The 19,559-nt window shown below is 37.7% G+C and overlaps 1 protein-coding gene across 9 annotated transcripts in view; it reads right to left on the bottom strand.

Annotated features, from left to right (window-relative positions):
* CCDC30 (coiled-coil domain containing 30) overlaps window positions 1-19,559 on the bottom strand; it is a 153,574-nt gene that overhangs the window by 32,255 nt on the left and 101,760 nt on the right. For 8 of the 9 annotated variants that reach the window (XM_059920039.1, XM_059920012.1, XM_059920018.1 and 5 more), the window contains 3 exons: window positions 16,884-17,093; window positions 13,425-13,579; window positions 2,378-2,540 (listed from right to left, as the gene is read on the bottom strand). In XM_059920039.1, coding sequence (XP_059776022.1) covers window positions 2,378-2,540; window positions 13,425-13,579; window positions 16,884-17,093 — 528 coding nt within the window. The remainder of the gene's footprint in view (window positions 1-2,377; window positions 2,541-13,424; window positions 13,580-16,883; window positions 17,094-19,559) is intronic. The other variant, XM_059920023.1, reaches the window with a different exon arrangement.

Here is a 19,559-nt window from a genome sequence, read left to right as displayed (position 1 = left end):
GAGCCTGTGTCTTTTGGTTGGAGCATTTAATCCATTCACGTTTAGGGTAATTATTGATATGTATGTTCCTAGTACCATTTTCTTAATTGTTATGGGTTTGTGTCTGTAGGTCCTTTTCTTCTCTCGTGTTTTCCGTTTAGAGAAGTTCCTTTAGCATTTGCTGTAGAGCTGGTTTGGTGGTGCTGAATTCTCTTAGCTTTTGCTTGTGTGTAAAACTTTTGATTTCTCAGTTGAATCTGAATGAGATCCTTGCCAGGTAGAGTAATCTTAGTTGTAGGTTCTTCCCTTTCATCACTTTAAATATATCATGCCACTCCCTTCTGGCTTGTAGAGTTTCTGCTGAGAAATCAGCTGTTAACCTTATGGGAGTTCCCTTGTATGTTATTTGTTGTTTTTCCCTTGTTGCTTTCAATAATTTTCCTTTGTTTTTAATTTTTGTCAATTTGATTACTATGTTTCTCAGTGTGTTTCTCCTTGGGTTTATCCTGCCTGGGAGTCTCTGTGCTTCCTGGACTTGGGTGGCTATTTTTTTTCCCATGTTATGGAAGTTTTTGACTATAATCTCTTCAAATATTTTCTCGGGTCCTTTCTCCTCTCTTCTCCTTCTGAGACCCCTATAATGTGAATGTTGTTGCATTTAATGTTGTCCCAGAGGTCTCTCAGGCTGTCTTCATTTATTTTCATTCTTTTTTCTTTATTCTGTTCCATGGCAGTGAATTCCACCATTCTGTCTTCCAGGTCACTTATCTGTTCTTCTCCCTCAGTTATTCTGCTATTGATTCCTTCTAGTGTATTTTTCATTTCAGTTATTGTATTGTTCATCTTTGTTTGTTTGTGCTTTAATTCTTCTAGGTGTTTGTTTTTTAATTCTTTAGGTCTTTGTTAAACATTCCTTGCATCTTCCCGATCTTTCCCTCCATTCTTTTTCCGAGGTCCTGGATCATCTTCACTATCATTATTCTGAATTGTTTTTCTGGAAGGTTGCCTATCTCCACTTCATTTAGTTGCTTTTCTGGGGTTTTATCTTGTTCCTTCATCTGGTATAAAGTCCTCTGCCTTTTCATTTTGTCTATCTTTCTGTGAATGTGGTTTTCCTTCCACAGGCTGGAGAATTGTAGTTCTTCTTGCTTCTCAAGCATACTATACTTCTTATTGTTTATAAGGTTAAATATTGGGTAAAAGGGTTTGTTTAGAAGCTGACTATACAAAGTGGACTGTGACATTGCTTACCAGGGCCCCTATTTTTCTAAGCTGTCCCCTGTGCTGCAAGGTTGGAAGTCTGAAAACATTTCCCAAACTCCCTTGACAGCAGAGTTCCAGTTTGGTTTCTGCAAATGAAAGGCAGCTGCACACAGTTTGGAAAGCACGGGAGAAAGCACAGGAAAAGCCACTGTTCTCCTCTAGCACTACTGGAAGCAGATATGGTAGGGGGTCCCTGGAGAAAGAACCAGGCGTGGCTTTCTTGACAGAAGCCATTTTTGGTCTAATCCATTTTGTGATCTAAGCCTGGCCAAAATGCTTGTCCTTGAACAGGTCTCAGTAATTAATGATCTTAAGGGAAGTGAGGGAATTTAAGAACAAAGGAAAAGCAGTCAAGAAACAATAGTTCAGCGATAAATCTAGTCCTAGTTCCTCCTCAAGGGATATACATAACAATTTGATACACGTCTTTGAGTTCTACAGGAAGTAAGACCCCCACCTAGGTGGAGGACAGAATGATGATGTTGACCCTCATGACTTCAGTCAACTAAAGCTTGGACTCTATGGACCTTTGCCCCAATTCTATGCTGAATTCTCCTCTGCTCAAGCTCCTTCATGAATATGCATGTACCCTTAGCTTAAAACTTCCCCAATTTTGCTGTTCAAGGAGACACTGCTTTGGGAGAGAGCCCTGGTGTTCTTACTTGCTGCAAGTAACAAATCCTTCCTTCTCCTGTTCTTTGGCTTGGCTGTATCTTTTGGCTCAACACCTACCAAGAGGCAAATCCAGTATCCGGGTAACACTACCAGGTAGATGAATGGGAAGACAGCAGATGAGACTTTTGTAAGGGCTTCAGGGAGAGTTCCTGCAAATCTCCCACTTTGGTGCTGCAGGAGTTGGTTTCCCTGTGATTTCTGAACTTCTGGATTTATTGACAGCTGGCAACCTTCTACTTACCCCTACCTCTCCCTTCCAACAGTTCTGTAAGCATGTTATTCCCCGTGTTAAATTCCTTCTTGCTTGCAATACCTAGAGTAGATTCTGCTTTCCTGACTGAATCCTGACTAAACTTAATGGGTAAAGTGCTAGGCATTCAATAATTATTAGCTCTTATTAGCTATCAATTAGGTCTAAGGGAATAGGGGAACTGAGAAGCATACCTATTTGCTTTCTTACCTCATCAGATTTTCTTTTTTCATATTCCAATTGTTTAAGTTGGGCCTCTTGTTGCTGAATTCTGGATTGTTGCTGAGAACTGGTCATTTCCAGTTGATTCTCTTTATCCTTTAAGATTTTCACTTGCTTTTGTAGCTCATTCATATTCTGATCTAGGAGTTTCCTGAGGGCAATTAATGTACATTAAACCACACTGTGAATTGCAAAGTTCTGCAAAAGAAACTCTTCGACCTAAAATTGTTACACTGGGCACAGGGGATTTTTTTGGTTCACTGAGTTAAGGTAGGTGTCCATAAGATAAAGGGACCAACATCAAAGGAAACTCCTTTGTGACAGAAGCTTTCCTTAGTTTTCTCTCTCACTCCTGAAAACCACCCTATGAAGAAGAAATAATTTTCCTTATTTACCAGAGGAAGCTGTGGCACAGAGAGGTTTAATTAACTTGCTCCAGGTCACACGGCTAGGAAAAGATGGAGGTAGGGCTCTAATTCCAAACTCTTTATTCTTTCTTTCTTTTTTTTTTTGGCCGTGCCCAGGGATCAAACCCATGCCCCCTGCAGTGGAAGCGAGGAGTCTTAACCACTGGACCCTCAGGGAAGTCCCCGGGATTCTATATTCTTTGTACTTGTTCTCAGTGCTTCACGAGTTGAATCCCATCATCTTCTTGCTTTAATATAGGGTTGTTAGTTACAAACACTATTGATACTAATGCACACATGTTAACACTGCTGTAGCATTCTCCTTTACTCTTTTTTTTTTTTTAAATAAATTTATTTATTTATTTATTTTTGGCTGTGTTGGGTCTTCGTTTCTGTGCGAGGGCTTTTCTCCAGTTGCGGCAAGCGGGGGCCACTCTTCATCGCGGTGCAGAGGCCTATCACTATCGCGGCCTCTCCCGTTGCGGAGCACAGGCTCCAGACGCGCAGGCTCAGTAGTTGTGGCTCACGGGCTCAGTTGCTCCACGGCATGTGGGATCCTCCCAGACCAGGGCTTGAACCCGTGTCCCCTGCATTGGCAGGCGGATTCTCAACCACTGCGCCACCAGGGAAGTCCTCCTTTACTCTTAAGGTAAAGTAAAAATTCTTTTTTTGGACTTTGGGATCTTAGTTCCCTGACCAGGGACTGAACCCACCCGGGCCCTCAGCAGTGTGGGAATTCCTTTAATATGGTTTGTTAGCTAGCTTACCTTTCTAGCCTCATTTTCTTGCCACTTCCTCTATCCTCAAACATTTTGTTCCAGGCGAAATGCACTTTTTCACTTCCTGAAACAAGTCATTCTCCACACTTATTCCTCCCCTGCAACTCCAACCTTTTCCCTATCCTCCTCTTCCAGGCCTTCCTTTGCCTGATATTTTCCACTTAGCTTTCCCATAACAACTACTTGACTCTCAGCTTAAATAGCTTTCTTTGAGGAAGGCTTTCTCGAGCTTCCTAGACCAAATTAGGTGTCCCTGCTATGTGTTATCTGAGCATCCTAAACTTCCCTTAGTATAACACTTCTCATACTTCGTTATAGTTACAAAGTCTTATGTGTCAGGATATTAATTATAAAATTATTTTAGGGACTTCCCTGGTGGCACAGTGGTTAAGTCTCCATGCTCCCAATGCAGGGGGCCCGGGTTTGATCCCTGGTCAGGGAACTAGATCCCACATGCATGCTGCAACTAAGAGTTTGCATGCCACAACTAAGAAGCCGGCAAGCCACAACTAAGGAGCTCACCTGCTGCAACCAAGACCCAGCACAACCAAATAAATAAATAAAATATTAAAAAAATTATTTTATAACAGCAAAAAGTCTAAAAAACATTTTATATAAATTATGATATATCTATGTAACAAAATGCTATACAACTGTTTAAAATATTATGAAACTATAAATCCATAACAGAAAGGTGGAAAATCACAAAATATTTGGAGATTAAACAAACATACTTCTATCTAAACAATACGTGTGTCAAAGACAAATCTTAAAATTATTTTAAACTATGTGTATTTTACATGAAAATGAAAACACAACTTATGAAATTTGTGGGATGTGGCAAAAGCAGTGCTTGGAGAGAAACTTATAGCATTAAATGCAAATATTATAAAAGAAGAAAGATTGAAAATCAATAATCTAAGCTTCTATCTTAGGAAACTAGAGAAAGAAGACTAATATAAGCCTAAATAAAGCAGAAGAAAAGAAATAATAAAGATTAGAGGAGAAATCAATAAAATTGAAAACAGGAAAACAGTAGAGAAAAACCATGAAACCAAAGCTGGTTCTTTGAAAAACTCAATAAAATTGATAAACCTCTAGCCAGGCTAGAGAAGACACAAATTACTAATATCAGAAATGAAAGCAGGATCATCATCATCACTACTGATCCTATGGACATTAAAAGGACAATAGAGGGATAGTATGAACAACTTTATGCCCACAAATTGGATAACAGATAAAATGGACCAATTCCTTGAAAGATGCAATCTACTAAAATTTACACAAGGAGAAATAGATAATCTGAACTGGCCTATATCTATTACAGAAATTGAATCAATACTTAATAGCCTTCCAAAAAATAAAGCACTAGGCCCAGATGGTGAATTCTACCAAATATTTAAGGAAGAAATGATACCATTTCTCTACAATCTCTTCCAGAAAAATTGAAGAAGAGGGGACTCTTCCTAACTAATTCTATGAGGCCAGCATAACCTAAGAGCAAAACCAGATAAAGACACTACAAGAAAGGAAAACTATAGACCAATCTCACTCATGAACAAGTCCAAACTCCATAATGTGGCTAGTTAGGCTCAGCATGACCAAGCCTACCTTACCTTTCTAGTCTCTCTCTTTTTTTTTTTTTTTGCCACTTCCCTTATCCCCAAACATTTTTTTCTAGCCAAAATGAATATTCCACTTCGCTGAAGAGAAGAAGATGACGATTTTGACAACAGTAACATCAAATATAGAAATAACAACAATAATAACACCTTGGTAGTAGTGGCTTTGTAAAATGTGTCAACTTGGCTAGGAATTCCTTCCATGTATGTTTCTGGTTAGAGTGGGCTACAAGAGATCTATTTGTGCAAGATTTGGAGGGTGGAAGTGAAGCATTTTTACACTTGGAAAATCAGAGCAGGTGCTTCTGCAGCTCATACTGTTGATGCTTATCTGCTGCTCACCGTGGCGTGAGGTGACAGCTGGGCCTGCAACTGCTCCACCTTCCCTCTCATCCTCCTTCATCTTCTCCATCTCCTGGGCCAGGTGTCTTTTTAGCTCCTTGATGAGGGGGACCAGCTTCTCCCTACTTTATCAAGGTTGGAGGCAGTGAAACTGACCTGGGTTCTAGGCCAGCCTCTGCGGTTCAGCTTGTGCTCATGGGTTCCAGCTCTCCCTCACTTTATATCCATTTTCACTTCCTGACTGGTTGCCCTGCAACTTCAAGTTCCAGCATAAGAAACAAAGATCTCAGCCTTACAGACTGTGTAACCTGTTCCCACAACTGTATAAGACGAGCTCTCTGTAACAAATCTCTTATTATTGATAAATACATATTCCTCCTACTGCTTTTACTTCTTTGTTTGAACCCTGACTGATACAAGTGCTTAGTATGTGCCAGACACTGATACAAGCCAACTGCTATAACTCATCCAATCCACACGCTGATGCTATGAGGTAGGCGTGGACAGGCACAGAGGATAAGAAATTTGCCCAAGGTGATACAGCTACTAAGTGGCTAATAAGATGTCCATGTTATATTGTTAGGTTAAAAATGCAAATTCCAAAGCAACAGAGCAAAATGATTCAACTTAAAAGAAAATAAAACTAGAATAAAAAATATATGCATAAACATAGAAAAATATATGAGAAATACATAGCAACCACTTAAAGTGGTTATTGCTGAAGGGTAAAATTCTGAAGAACGTATGCCTTTTATTTTATATAGCTCTTCAATATTTGAAATTTTATGATAGGCAGTTATATTATAATTATACTTGCTGGAATTTATCCCAAGGAAATAAAGGATATGCATAAAAATTTGGCTAGGAGGGTATATATTATGTTATTGTTTCCTATAGCAAGAAACTGGGAAAAACGTAGATGTCCAACAATAAAGGACTGAGTAAATAAATTATGGCATATTATTAAAATAATGTTCTAGAAGAAGATTCAGTGGCAGGTAAACAGATTATACTATTTTAAGTGAAAAAAGTAGGTTACAACATAAATATCTAAATTGGGGTTGCTCTCCTCAGGTTACAAAACAATGTGTACTAGATAGTCTCCTTTGTTGTGGAAAATAACTTCCCTCCATATTTCATTTTCCTATACTTAGTTCACATGTTTCTTCTACACATTTCTTTTTTTTTCTTATTAGTTATCCATTTTATACATATTAGTGTATATATGTCAATCCCAGTCTCCTAGTTCATCACACCACCACTCCCCACCACTTTCCCCCCTTGGTGTCCATATGTTTGTTCTCTACATCTGTGTCTCTATTTCTGCCCTGCAAACCGGTTCATCTGTACCAGTTTTCTAGGTTCCACATATATGCGTTAATATACAGTATTTGTTTTTCTCTTTCTGACTTACTTCACTCTGCATGACAGTCTCTAGATCCAACCACGTCTCTACAAATGACCCAATTTCGTTCCTTGTTATGGCTGAGTAATAGTCCATTGTATATATGTACCACATCTTTATCCATTTGTCTGTCGATGGGTATTTAGGGTGCATCCCTGACCTGGCTATTGTAAATAGTGCTGCAATGAACACTGGGGTGCATGTGTCTTTTTGAATTATAGTTTTCTCTGGGTATATGCCCAGTAGTGGGATTGCTGGGTCATATGGTAATTCTATTTTTAGATTTTTAAGGAACCTCCACACTGTTCTCCATAGTGGCTGTATCAATTTACATTCCCACCAACAGTGCAAGAGGGTTCCCTTTTCTCCACACCCTCTCCAGCATCTGTTGTCTGTAGATTTTCTGATGATGCCCATTCTAACTGGTGTGAGGTGATACCTCATTGTAGTTTTGATTTGCATTTCTCTAATAATTAGTGACGTTGAGCAGCTTTTCATGTGCTTCTTGGCCATCTGTATGTCTTTTTTGGAGAAATGTCTATTTAGGTCTTCTGCCCATTTTTTGATTGGGTTGTTTGTTTTTTTAATATTGAGCTGCATGAGCTGTTTATATATTTTGGAGATTAGTCCTTTCTCCGTTGATTAGTTTGCAAATATTTTCTCCCATTCTGAGGGTTGTCTTTTCGTCTTGTTTGTAGTTTCCTTTGCTGTGCAAAAGCTTCAAAGTTTCATTAGGTACCATTTGTTTATATTTGTTTTTATTTCCATTTCTCTAGGAGGTAGATCAAAAAAGATCTTGCTGTGATTTATGTCAAAGAGAGTTCTTCCTATGTTTTCCTCTAAGAGTTGTATAGTGTCCGGTCTTACATTTAGGTCTCCAATCCATTTTGAGTTTATTTTTGTGTATGGTGTTAGGGAGTGTTCTAGTTTCATTCTTTTACATGTAGATGTCCAGTTTTCCCAGCACCACTTATTGAAGAAACTGTCTTTTCTCCATTGTATATCCTTGCCTGCTTTGTCATAGGTTAGTTGATGATAGGTGTGTGGGTTTTTCTCTGGGCTTTCTATCCTGTTCCATTGATCTATATTTCTCTTTTTGTGCCAGTACCATACTGTCTTGATTACTGTAGCTTTATAGTATAGTCTGAAGTCAGGGAGCCTGATTCCTCCAGCTCTGTTCTTCTTTCTCAAGATTGCTTTGGCTATTCGGGGTCTTTTGTGTTTCCATACAAATTGTGAAATTTTTTGCTCTAGTTCTGTGATAAATGCCATTGATAGTTTGATAGGGATTGCACTGAATCTGTAGATTGCTTTGGGTAGTACAGTCATTTTCACAATGTTGATTCTTCTAATCCAAGAACATGGTTTATCTCTCCATCTGTTTGTATCATCTTTAATTTCTTTCAACAGTGTCTTATAGTATTCTGCATACAGGTCTTTTGTCTCCTTAGGTAGGTTTATTCCTAGGTATTTTATTCTTTTTGTTGCAATGGTAAATGGGATTGTTTCCTTAATTTCTCTTTCAGATTTTTCATCATTAGTGTATAGGAATGCAACAGAATTCTGTGCATTAATTTTGTATCCTGCTACTTTACCAAATTCATTAATTAGCTCTAGTCATTATTTAGTAGTGTCTTTAGGATTCTCTATGTATAGTATCATGTCATCTGCAAACAGTGACAACTTTACTTCTTCTTTTCCAATTTGGATTCCTTTTATTTCTTTTTCTTCTCTGATTGCTGTGGCTAAAATTTCCAAAACTATGTTGAATAACAGAGGTGAGAGTGGGCAACCTTGTCTTCTTCCTGATCTTTGTGGAAATGGTTTCAGTTTTTCACCATTGAGAACGATGTTGGCTGTGGGTTTGTCATATATGGCCTTTATTATGTTGAGGTAAATTCCCTTTATGCCTACTTTCTGGAGGGTTTTTATCATAAATTGGTGTTGAATTTTGTCAAAAGCTTTTTCTGCATCTATTGAGATGATCATATGGTTTTTCTCCTTCAGTTTGTTAATATGGTTTATCACATTCATTGATTTGTGTATATTGAAGAATGCTTGGATTCCTGGGATAAACCCCACTTGATCATGGTGTACGATACTTTTAATGTGTTGTTGGATTCTGTTTGCTAGTATTTTGTTGAGGATTTTTGCATCTATGTTCATCAGCGATATTGGCCTGTAGTTTTCTTTCTTTGTGACATCTTTGTCTGGTTTAGGTATGGTGGCCTCGTAGACTGAGTTTGGGAGTGTTCCTCCCTCTGCTATATTTTGGATTCTGTTTGCTAGTATTTTGTTGAGGATTTTTGCATCTATGTTCATCAGTGATATTGGTCTGTAGTTTTCTTTCTTTGTGACATCTTTGTCTGGATTAGGTATGGTGGCCTCATAGAATGAGTTTGGGAGTGTTCCTCCCTCTGCTATATTTTGGAAGAGCTGGCGAAGGATAGGTGTTAGCTCTTCTCTAAATGTTTGATAGAATTCGCCTGTGAAGCCATCTGATCCTGGGCTTTTGTTTGTTGGAAGATATTTAATCACAGTCTCAATATCAGTGCTTGTGATTGGTCTGTTTATATTTTCAGTTTCTGCCTGCTTCTGTCTCGGAAGGTTGTGCTTTTCTAAAAACTTGTCCATTTCTTCCAAGTTGTCCATTTTATTGGCATATAGTTGCTTGTAGTAATCTCTCATGATTCTTTGTATTTGTGCAGTGTCAGTTGTTACTTCTCCTTTTTCATTACTAATTCTATTGATTTGAGTCTTCTCTCTTTCTCTCTTGACGAGTCTGGCTAAAGGTTTATCAATTTTGTTTATCTTCTCAAAGAACCAGCTTTTAGTTTTATTGATCTTTGATATTGTTTCCTTCCTTTCTTTTTCATTTATTTCTGATCTGATCATTATGACTTCTTTCCTTCTACTAACTTTGGGTTTTGTTTGTTTTTCTTTCACTAGTTCCTTCAGGTGTAAGGTTAGATTGTTTGAGATTTTTCTTGTTTCTTGAGGTAGGCTTGTATTGCTAAAAACTTCTCTCTTAGAACTGCTTTTGCTGCATCCCATACGTTTTGGATCATTGTGTTTTCATTGTAATTTGTCTCTAGGTATTTTTTGATTTCCCCTTTGATTTCTTCAGTGACCTCTTGGTTATTAAGCAGTGTATTGTTTAGCCTCCATGTGTTTGTGTTTTTTATGTTTTTTTTTTTTCCACTGTAACTGATTTCTAATCTCATAGCGTTGTGGTCAGAAAAGATGCTTGATATGATTTCAATTTTCTTAAATTTACCGAGGCTTCATTTGTGACCCAAGATGTGATCTTTCCTGGAGAATGTTCCGTGTGCCCTTGAGAAGAAATTGTAATCTGCTGTTTTTGGGTGGAATGTCCTATAAATATCAATTAAATCTATCTGGTCTATTGTGTCATTTAAAGCTTGTGTTTCCTTATTAATTTTCTGTGTGAATGATCTGTCCATTGGTGTAAGTGAGGTGTTAAAGTCCTCTACTATTATATTCTTACTGTTGATTTTCTCTTTTATAGCTGTTAGCAGTTGCCTTATGTATTGAGGTGTTCCTATGCTGGGTGCATATATATTTATAATTGTTATATCTTCTTCTTGGATTGATCCCTTGATCATTATCTAGTGTCCTCCCTTGTCTCTTGTAACATTCCTTAGTTTAAAGTCTATTTTATATGATATGAGTATTGCTACTCCAGCTTTCTTTTGATTTCCATTTGCATGGACTATCTCTTTCCATCCCCTCACTTTCAGTCTGTATGTGTCCCTAGTTCTGAAGTGGGTCTCTTATAGACAGCATATAGATGGGTCTTGTTTTTGTATCCATTCAGGGAGCCTGTGTCTTTTGGCTGGAGCATTTAATCCATTCACATTTAAGGTAATTATCGATATGTATGTTCCTAGTACCATTTTCTTAATTGTTTTGGGTTTTTTTCCGTAGGTCCTTTTCTTCTCTTATGTTTCCCACTTAGAGAAGTTCCTTTAGCATTTGTTGTAGAGCTGGTTTGGTGGTGCTGAATTCTCTTAGCTTTTGCTTGTCTGTAAAGCTTTTGATTTCTCCCTTGAATCTGAATGAGATCCTTGTAGGGTATAGTAATCTTGGTTGTAGGTTCTTCCCTCTCGTCACTTTAAATATATCGTGCCTCTCGCTTCTGGCTTGTAGAGTTTCTGCTGAGAAATCAGCTGTTAACCTTATGGGAGTTCCCTTGTATGTTATTTGTTGTTTTTCCCTTGTTGCTTTCAATAATTTTTCTTTGTCTTTAATTTTTGTCAATTTGATTACTATGTGTCTCGGCGTGTTTCTCCTTGGGTGTATCCTGCCTGGGACTCTCTGCGCTTCCTGGATTTGGGTGGCTATTTCTTTTCCCAAGTTAGGGAAGTTTTCGACTATAATTGCTTCAAATATTTTCTCGAGTCCTTTCTTTCTCTCTTCTCCTTCTGGGACCCTTATAATGCGAATGTTGTCGCATTTAATGTTGTCCCAGAGGTCTCTTAGGCTGTCTTCATTTCTTTTCATTCTTTTTTCCTTATTCTGTTCTGCAGCAGTGAATTCCACCATTCTGTCTTACAGGTCAATTATCCATTCATCTGCCTCAGTTATTCTGCTATTGATTCCTTCTAGTGTATTTTTCATTTCAGTTATTGTATTGTCCATCTCTGTTTGTTTCTTCTTTAATTCTTCTAGGTGTTCATTCTTTAATTCTTCTAGGTCTTTGTTACACATTTCTTGCATCTTCTCTATCTTTGCCTCCATTCTTTTTCCAAGGTCCTGGATCATCTTCACTATCATTATTCTGAATTCTTTTTCTGGAAGGTTGCCTTTCTCCACTTCATTTAGGTGTTTTTCTGGGGATTCATCTTGTTCCTTCATCTGGTGCATAGCCTTCTGCCTTTTCATCTTGTCTATCTTTCTGTGAATGTGTTTTTTGTTGCACGGGCTGCAGGACTGTAGTTCTTCTTGGTTCTGCTGTCTGCCCTCTGGTCTCTTCTATGTATTTCTTTTTAGCCAATATTCACAAAAGTTGTATAGAACTGGTATCACTATTCCCACTTCAAACATAAGAAACCAGGTTTCAGGAAAGTTAAATAGCCTTTTTCCTGGTCAATTCTTTGATTGCATCTTTTGTTTCTTCATAAACGTCACAAAATTGTTTTACAATCTAGTTTTCCTAATTCCAATCGGCGAACTTCTTGGGAGTTATAAATCTGATGTTTGTTGTTTCTGCTGACTTTCATTCATGGTAACCAGTTTCCTCGTGTTATTTGGTGATTTTTGTTTGTAAGCTTATATTTGATTAAACTTAATACATGGGAGTCCTTTAATATCTAAATTGAGGTTGCTTTCCCCCAGAGATAATTTGGATTTTCTTAGGAAGCAAGGGAGATTCCTATTGAGGAACACCATAGCTCCTTCAAGATGCCCAGCTGATACTTGAGTCTCTAGTTCAGCTGTCCTACCTTGTGGCAAACTACCTCAGCTTCTCTTGAACCTGGGGCTGATAGTGTTATCTGCCCCTTGACTTATAAGGTTGTTTACCATTCAGTATTTTTGTTTTGTCTCATTGTATGCTTGCCCTAGAGCTTTCTCTTGCTTTGTGAGCAGTGCTTTAAAAGGTATACTTATTGTAGTTTATTCAGGATCTAGTTCTATTAAAACAGGAGGAGGGTGTCATCCTGGTAGAAGTGGCAGTGAGACAAGTATTTTTCTATCGTACCTAACTGAGTGAATTCATTATTCATTCAAACATTCATTTATTCACAACATATTTGCTGAGCACCTACTGAGTGCCAGGGTCTATGCTAGAGCTTTCAACTAGAGCTGAAAGTAAGTTTCTGAGCTTAATAGTTTATGTGAATATCTATATATCTTTTCAGTAGTTAGAACCATATTTTTCTTAAGACATATGTGAATCATTCTGAGTCCCATAGAAGTAAGAAGCATCAGTTACTGAAGTTTAGGATATACAAGAAGATCATTTAAGTAAGAATCCTAATAATAATCAAAATACTTTTAGAAAAAAACATGACAGCTCCTACCCAGTAGCAGCTTATTAATGATTAAGATGCCTGTAAAGTACTTGGATATTCTTTGAAGAAAATCAGTTGATAAATACAAAACACCAACCACATTCTAGTGTGCATTTTGTGCCAATCATGTTAGAGTTAGAAAAGCAAATCCCAGGGTATCATATTTCATAGGCAATCCATTCATTCAAGAAGATTTACTGGTGCATCAAGTGTGTTCCAGAACAAGAAATAATCCCTGCCCTTGAGAATTCCACACTCTAGTATGAAAGACAAGCAAGAAAATAAACAATTAGAATACAGTGTGCTATATATATATCAATACATGAAGTTTTATGACTGAGTTTACTTCATTGGGGACAAAGAGGAAATGCAGTGGTAAACTGACGCTGCTCATAAACTCAGTCATGGTTAGCCCATGGAAAAATGATGTTTTTGCTCCTCTTACCTCTTCTGTTGTTCTTCCTGATACTGTTGCTTTATTTTAGCTTCATTTTCTATTGCTTCTTTTATCCTTTCCTCTAATTGCTTCTTCCCCAAAATACAAGTGTCTGTGAGACAGACTTTATGAGCATGTTCTAATTTCTGCTGCAGATCCAAAATCTGAAATGAAAAGAGTTTGCAAATAAAACTTTGAGTGTGACCTATTTTCCAATTAGGGAAATACCATATAAAACACAAGCAGTAGTGCTAACATAAAAATCTCAGCTAAAGTAAAGAGTGTAACTAGATTTTTTTAGTTTTAGAATTAAATTACTTAATTTTTGCAATATGTAATACATTCATATAATTTAGTGTACGTGGGTAAACTAAGCTAGAGTGACAAGTCTCTTTCCCATCCTTATCCTGTCTTCCTTCCAGTTTTCCTCCACCAAATAGGTAATCACTGGTATTAATTTCTTATGTACTCTTCCAGAGATTTATTTATGCACATTTAAACAAATACTATTCTCCCTCATAGAAACATTTTTTACACACATGATGGTATATTACATGTACTTATGCACCTTGCTTTTTTTATAGCAGTACACTCAGTGATTTTTCCATATTATATATAATATATAGAATTTTCTTCTCTTTTACAGCTGCATACCATTCCACTGTAAGGATATACCATAACTTATTTAACTAGCCCCCTACTGATGGACATTTAGGTTGATTCCAATCTTTTATTATTCCAAACAATACTATTACAAACAATGTTTTTAAAATAACTTATGAGATGTGTATTTTGCTAGGGCAAAGGTTATGATTATTTGTTTGTTTGTTTAACAGATAATGCCAAACTGTCTCCAATTTACACCTCTAACAGCAACATGTGAGAGTGTCTAGTTTTTCCATGGTGTGGCTAAATTCACGAATAAGTATCTCAAAACAAAATAGAAGTCTCTTACAAACCAAGTACCTATTGGCATACTGCCTAGCACCAGTAGTACATTCTTTTTTCTTTTTAAAAATATTTATTTATTTGGCTGTGTCGGGTCTTAGTTGGCAGCACTCGGGATCTTGGTTGAGGCATGCGGGACCTTTTGTTGCGGCTCTCGGGCTTCTCTCTAGTTGTGGTGTGTGGGTTTTCTCTACTTGTGGCATGTGGGTTCCGGGGCGCATGGGCTCTGTAGTTTGTGGCATGCAGGCTCTCTAGTTGAGGCGTGTGAGCTCAGTAGTTGTGGCATGTGGGCTTATTTGCCCCACGGCATGTGAGATCTTAGTTCCCCGACCAGGGATTGAACCTGTGGCCCCTGCATTGGAAGGCGGATTCTTTAGCACTGCACCACCAGGGAAGTCCCAGTAGTGCATTCTTTAATGCTCTGGTAGAACTAAGAATAAGATTTATGAATTTGAAAGAGAGATATATGATTTTATTTTAGAATTTACATGTTAGACTAAAAGTGTCATTAAAATTTTCTTGTTAGATCTCCTTTTAATTTGTTTACATAATTTTTATAAACCCTTATGTCACCTAAAATTGTGACTAGTATGTAGTAGGTGCTTAGTAAATATTTGGCAGATGTATAGTTCTCAGCAGAATTGCTGTTCTCCCTCTATTGTATTCCTGATGCAACAACAAATCGTTTACAATGGTCTGGCACCATGTTCCCCACAGACGTTCAGTGGATGCCAGTGAATGGCAGTCCTCTTCTAAGAGAAGGGCTTTCTGCATTAGCCCTAGGTCTCTGCAGAGCCCACTCACCATAGGAGAGGTGAAGATGTAGAATGATTCACGGGCAATGGCAGTGGGCAGCCAGTTAGCTGAGGCCAGCTCAAGTTCCTTTGAGCTGCCGCATTTAGTTCTGCCTAGGGCAAATGCTTCCTTAAAGATAGCCAATCTTAATTCCACAGGTGAAAGTATTGTTCCATTGGCTTCTCTGTCAAGGGCAAATGACAAACTTTTGAACCCACCACCCAATTTAAGAAACAGAACATTTCTGATATGTTTGAAGTCTACTCTGTGACCCTCTTTGATCACTCCCCTTCCCTCCTCACCTGAGAAAACCAATATCTTGAATTTTGTGTTAATCATTTTCTTGCTTTTTCTTTTAATAATATGTATTTCTATATGACTCAGTTGTTATTTTGTACTATTTTGACCATTATATTAATGGAATCATACTGTGTTTTTGGTGATTTGGTATTTATTCAATATTGTATTAACTACAGCAAGTACCTAGAGTTCATTCGTTTTCACTGTTGTATGCTAGTGTGTAAATATGCAGTTTACCTCTTCTATCTCATGTCAGTGAACATTTGGGTTGTTTGCAACTTTCTGCTGTTTGGAACAATGTTACTATGAAAATGATTGTATTCCCGTATACTGATATATATGCTCAGTAGAATAGTTCCCCTAGTGTTTATGCCTAGTAGAAGTGTTGGGTTGCGCGGTATATACATCTTTAACTTAACTAGATCTAATGCCAAATTGATTTCTGAAGTGTTTATACTAGTTTACTCTTCCAGCTGCAGTCAGAACATGCATTCCTGTTGCACAAAATCCAGTAATAATATTTAGTATGTCTAAATTTAAAAATTTTACTAATCTTTATCAATTTTACCAATTACTTTTTTTTAAAGTAATAACATACATATGATAAAGTACACGTATCTTACATACTCAATGAAGTTTTACTTATATAACCACTTCTTCCAGACCAAGATAAAGAATACTTCCAGCACCACAGAAGATTCCCTCATGTCCCCTTCCATACCCCTCATAAAGACATTATCCTATCACCATGGCTTAGTTTTGTCTATTCTTGAACCTCATGTAAGGGAAATTACATAGTATGAACTCTTTTGTGCCGGCTTCTTTAGCTCAACATTGGGTTTTTGAGTTTAAGCCATATTGGTATCATCTAATTTTGATGTTTGTTTTATATTTATGTGGTTTGATGAAATATTTTTTATGTAAGATTTGACTCAAACCCACAGATCAAAACGTGCAAGTGTGACATACTACTGCCACCTGGTGTTAGGCAGTCTAAAAGGCAGGGGCGATATTTCAAAATGGTTCATTTCACAACACTCATCCCTCCAAAAGTTACAAAATAAAAATCAAATAAACGGGCAATCCAAATGAGAGGAGAATAGGTCCTTTAAAATTTGACTTAATAATATAAAGTATAAATAATATACTTTATAAATAATATAAAGTCCTTTGGTCTCAATTCTTTAAGTTCATGTTATAGCTTTAATGAAATTTACCTTTTTGAGTTCATGTAGTCTTAAAAAACACATGATTTACTGGAACCGTAGGAGCAGGTGACATCAAAAGAGGAAAGCAGGGGAGGGTGAAAAAACCCCTAGAATTCTATCAGGTTTGCACTGTATCTATTTTTTAAAATCCTTAGGGAAACAGGATTTCAGTAGTAGTATCCAGTGCATGTTATTTACTAAGTGTGAGGATAATTACCTTTTCCTCTGCATCAGCAACTCTAGATTTCTCCTGAGCCAGCTTTTCCTGTAGGTTGTTCTGTGATTTAATGCTCTGAGCCTGTTTAAGTACTTCCAGCTCCAGTTCCTTGATTTTCTGCTGACAGTGCTTCCACTCAGCCGTGAGTGAAGAGCACATCTTTGCGCTGTCTAATAACTTCTGCTGGGCCTGCTTGAGTTCAATTTTGATCTAGAGGTGGGGAATATATAAAAGTGACAAAAATAAGCATGGAGTGAATGTGAATGTAAGCTAGAATAAGCAGCTTTCAAGGAAGTGTAGTCCCCCAAGAGCTGACAAATACCAACGTCATGTGGCTGATTACCTCTCTGGAGCTGCTCTGTGTTAGTAGGGTTTGCCAAAGTCTATCCAGCCAGATGGCAGCTGGACAAAGGAATTTACTTAAGGGTTTCTACACATGCATGGTCTAAAGAGTTTCCATCCTTTTTTTTTTCTAGTCTACTCCAAGCCGGCTTTCATTCCCACTACTTCAGTAGTGCCAAGAGCACTACTGACCTTCCCTGGCCAGAATTTAAGTCCAGTGGACAGCTGACCTGTTAGTAGCAGTTACTCCATCCATCTCAGAAAGTTCTCCTCTCTTGGAGTCTGTGATACCCACCTCTCCTAGTTTTCACTTACCTCTGCTGTTGCTTCTTGGTTTCTTTTGTAGACTATTCTAGTGCACTCAACTTCTAAACATTATTGGACTATTCTAGGCCTTCCTAGAGAGTAAAGCATTCTCTCTCTGTTCATTCTCATGATTTAAAAATACCACTTTTATGCCAATATATAATGGAAATGCCAAAATGGAACTCCTTGATTCTGCTTATGTCTCCAAAAGCGTTCTTCTCTCAGTCTTTCTGATTTCAGTAAAGGAGGCCAACATCCAACCTTTTGTTCAGGCCAGTGACCTGAGAGCCATCCTTGAGCCTTCCTTTGCCAAAGTGAGCCTATTCAGCACATGCTGTCACTCTACCTCTACAACACATCTTGCATCAATCCATTTTCGTCATTTCTGTCACCACCCTTGCTAGGTCATCATCATCTCTATCCTGGGCCATAGCAATAGCACTGGTCATGCCAGTTCCATTTTTACTCCCTTCTAATCTGTTCTCCACACTGCAGCCAAAGTGTTCTTTTAAAAACATAAATTGAACAACTTGACCCCCGTTCCTGCTTAAATCTTTCAGTGGCTTCCCCATCACTCTGAGAACATATCCCACCAGCATGCCTGGCCTCGAATGATGTGGCCTTTGCCAGATTAAAATCATCCTGTTAATCCCCCTTCTTCCACTGATCTCCTGTCCCACTGGTTTCTATTTGGCTTTTATAATGAATAGAAGAAGAAACAAAGAAACTAAAGAAAAGAAGAAACTGAGTGTTGGAATATTTGGTGCATTGGATTGGTTCAGGATTATGAAACTTAAACTTATTATAAATAGAAAGGGCATATAGGTTTCATAATATATTATCCACCTACTCCATAGGCCAAGAAAGCTAAAGGCCTCTGAGATCTATGATCATTGGTCTTAGAGACAATGCTCAGCATTTTGGTAATGCTGGTAATGATGAAATAAGATGACAACACTGGAGCAAACACTGTTATGGCCAATGACATGTGCATCTAGAGTGGCTTCTTAAGCTTCAGATTGGGACATTTAAGCACCAGGAAGAGGATTCAGTACAGTGTCTCAGTATTGGTGGTGGCAGAACCACTCTCAGCCTGAAGCTCTGCAAACCTATAGCATTCTTCTTGATATTCCCAAAGTGGAAACAGGTGATATGGCCATAAATCACAGAAATAATAAATAAATTATGGTATTTCCTTACAGTGGAATACTCTACTGCAAAGAAAACGAATGAACAATGGCTATACACCACAACATGGATGAATCTTCCAAACAAAGTAGATCATCAGAAGACAGATACAAGGTGTGTATACTGATTGATTATATTTATAAAATGTTCAAAAGCAGGCAAAACTGAACCATACTGTGTGGAATTCATACATAGACGGTAAAACTATAAAGTAAAGCAAGAGAGTAATTACTTAAATTAGTGGTTCCTGCTAAGATGGAAGGAAATGGGATTATGGTGGGAAAGAGGTATGCAGGGGCTGCTGGTATGCAGACAATGTGCTATTTCTTGTCCTGGGTGGTGGTTACATGGGTAGTCACTTTGCAACAATTCATTAAACTGTATATTTATGTTTTGTGTACTTCCTGAGTGCTATATTTCACAATAAAAAGGTTTAAAAGCAACAAATAAGTATTCTGGTTTCTTAACCAGTCTTATAAGTACGCCTAACATTAGCCAGAGACCCAGAGTTCGATTACCTCTGAGTGGATTTTAAAAAGTAATCTCTAAATTGGCAAAGTTGAGGTTCGAAAATGACCCCAAATTGAGGAAAGGGATAATACGGAAAGATAACTCTACACAGGAAAGACAAAAACAGACCTGGGTTTAAATTCGGACTCCACAATTTGTTAGCTTTGCCACTTGAACAGTTTTTTATATATGTATGTATATTTATTTATTTAATTTATTTTTTTAGTTTTTTGGCTGTGTCAGGTCTTAGTTGCAGCATGCAGGATCTTTGTTGAGGCATGCGGGATCTTTCGTTGCGGCGCGTGGGCTTCTCTGTAGTTGTGGCGTGCG

The sequence above is a fragment of the Balaenoptera ricei genome, chromosome 1 (genome assembly GCF_028023285.1).
Source record: "Balaenoptera ricei isolate mBalRic1 chromosome 1, mBalRic1.hap2, whole genome shotgun sequence".
In the NCBI taxonomy this organism is placed as follows: Eukaryota; Metazoa; Chordata; class Mammalia; order Artiodactyla; family Balaenopteridae; genus Balaenoptera; species Balaenoptera ricei.
The sequence above is the reverse complement of the archived record's forward strand: the minus strand, read 5'-3'. Positions and strand labels throughout refer to the sequence as shown.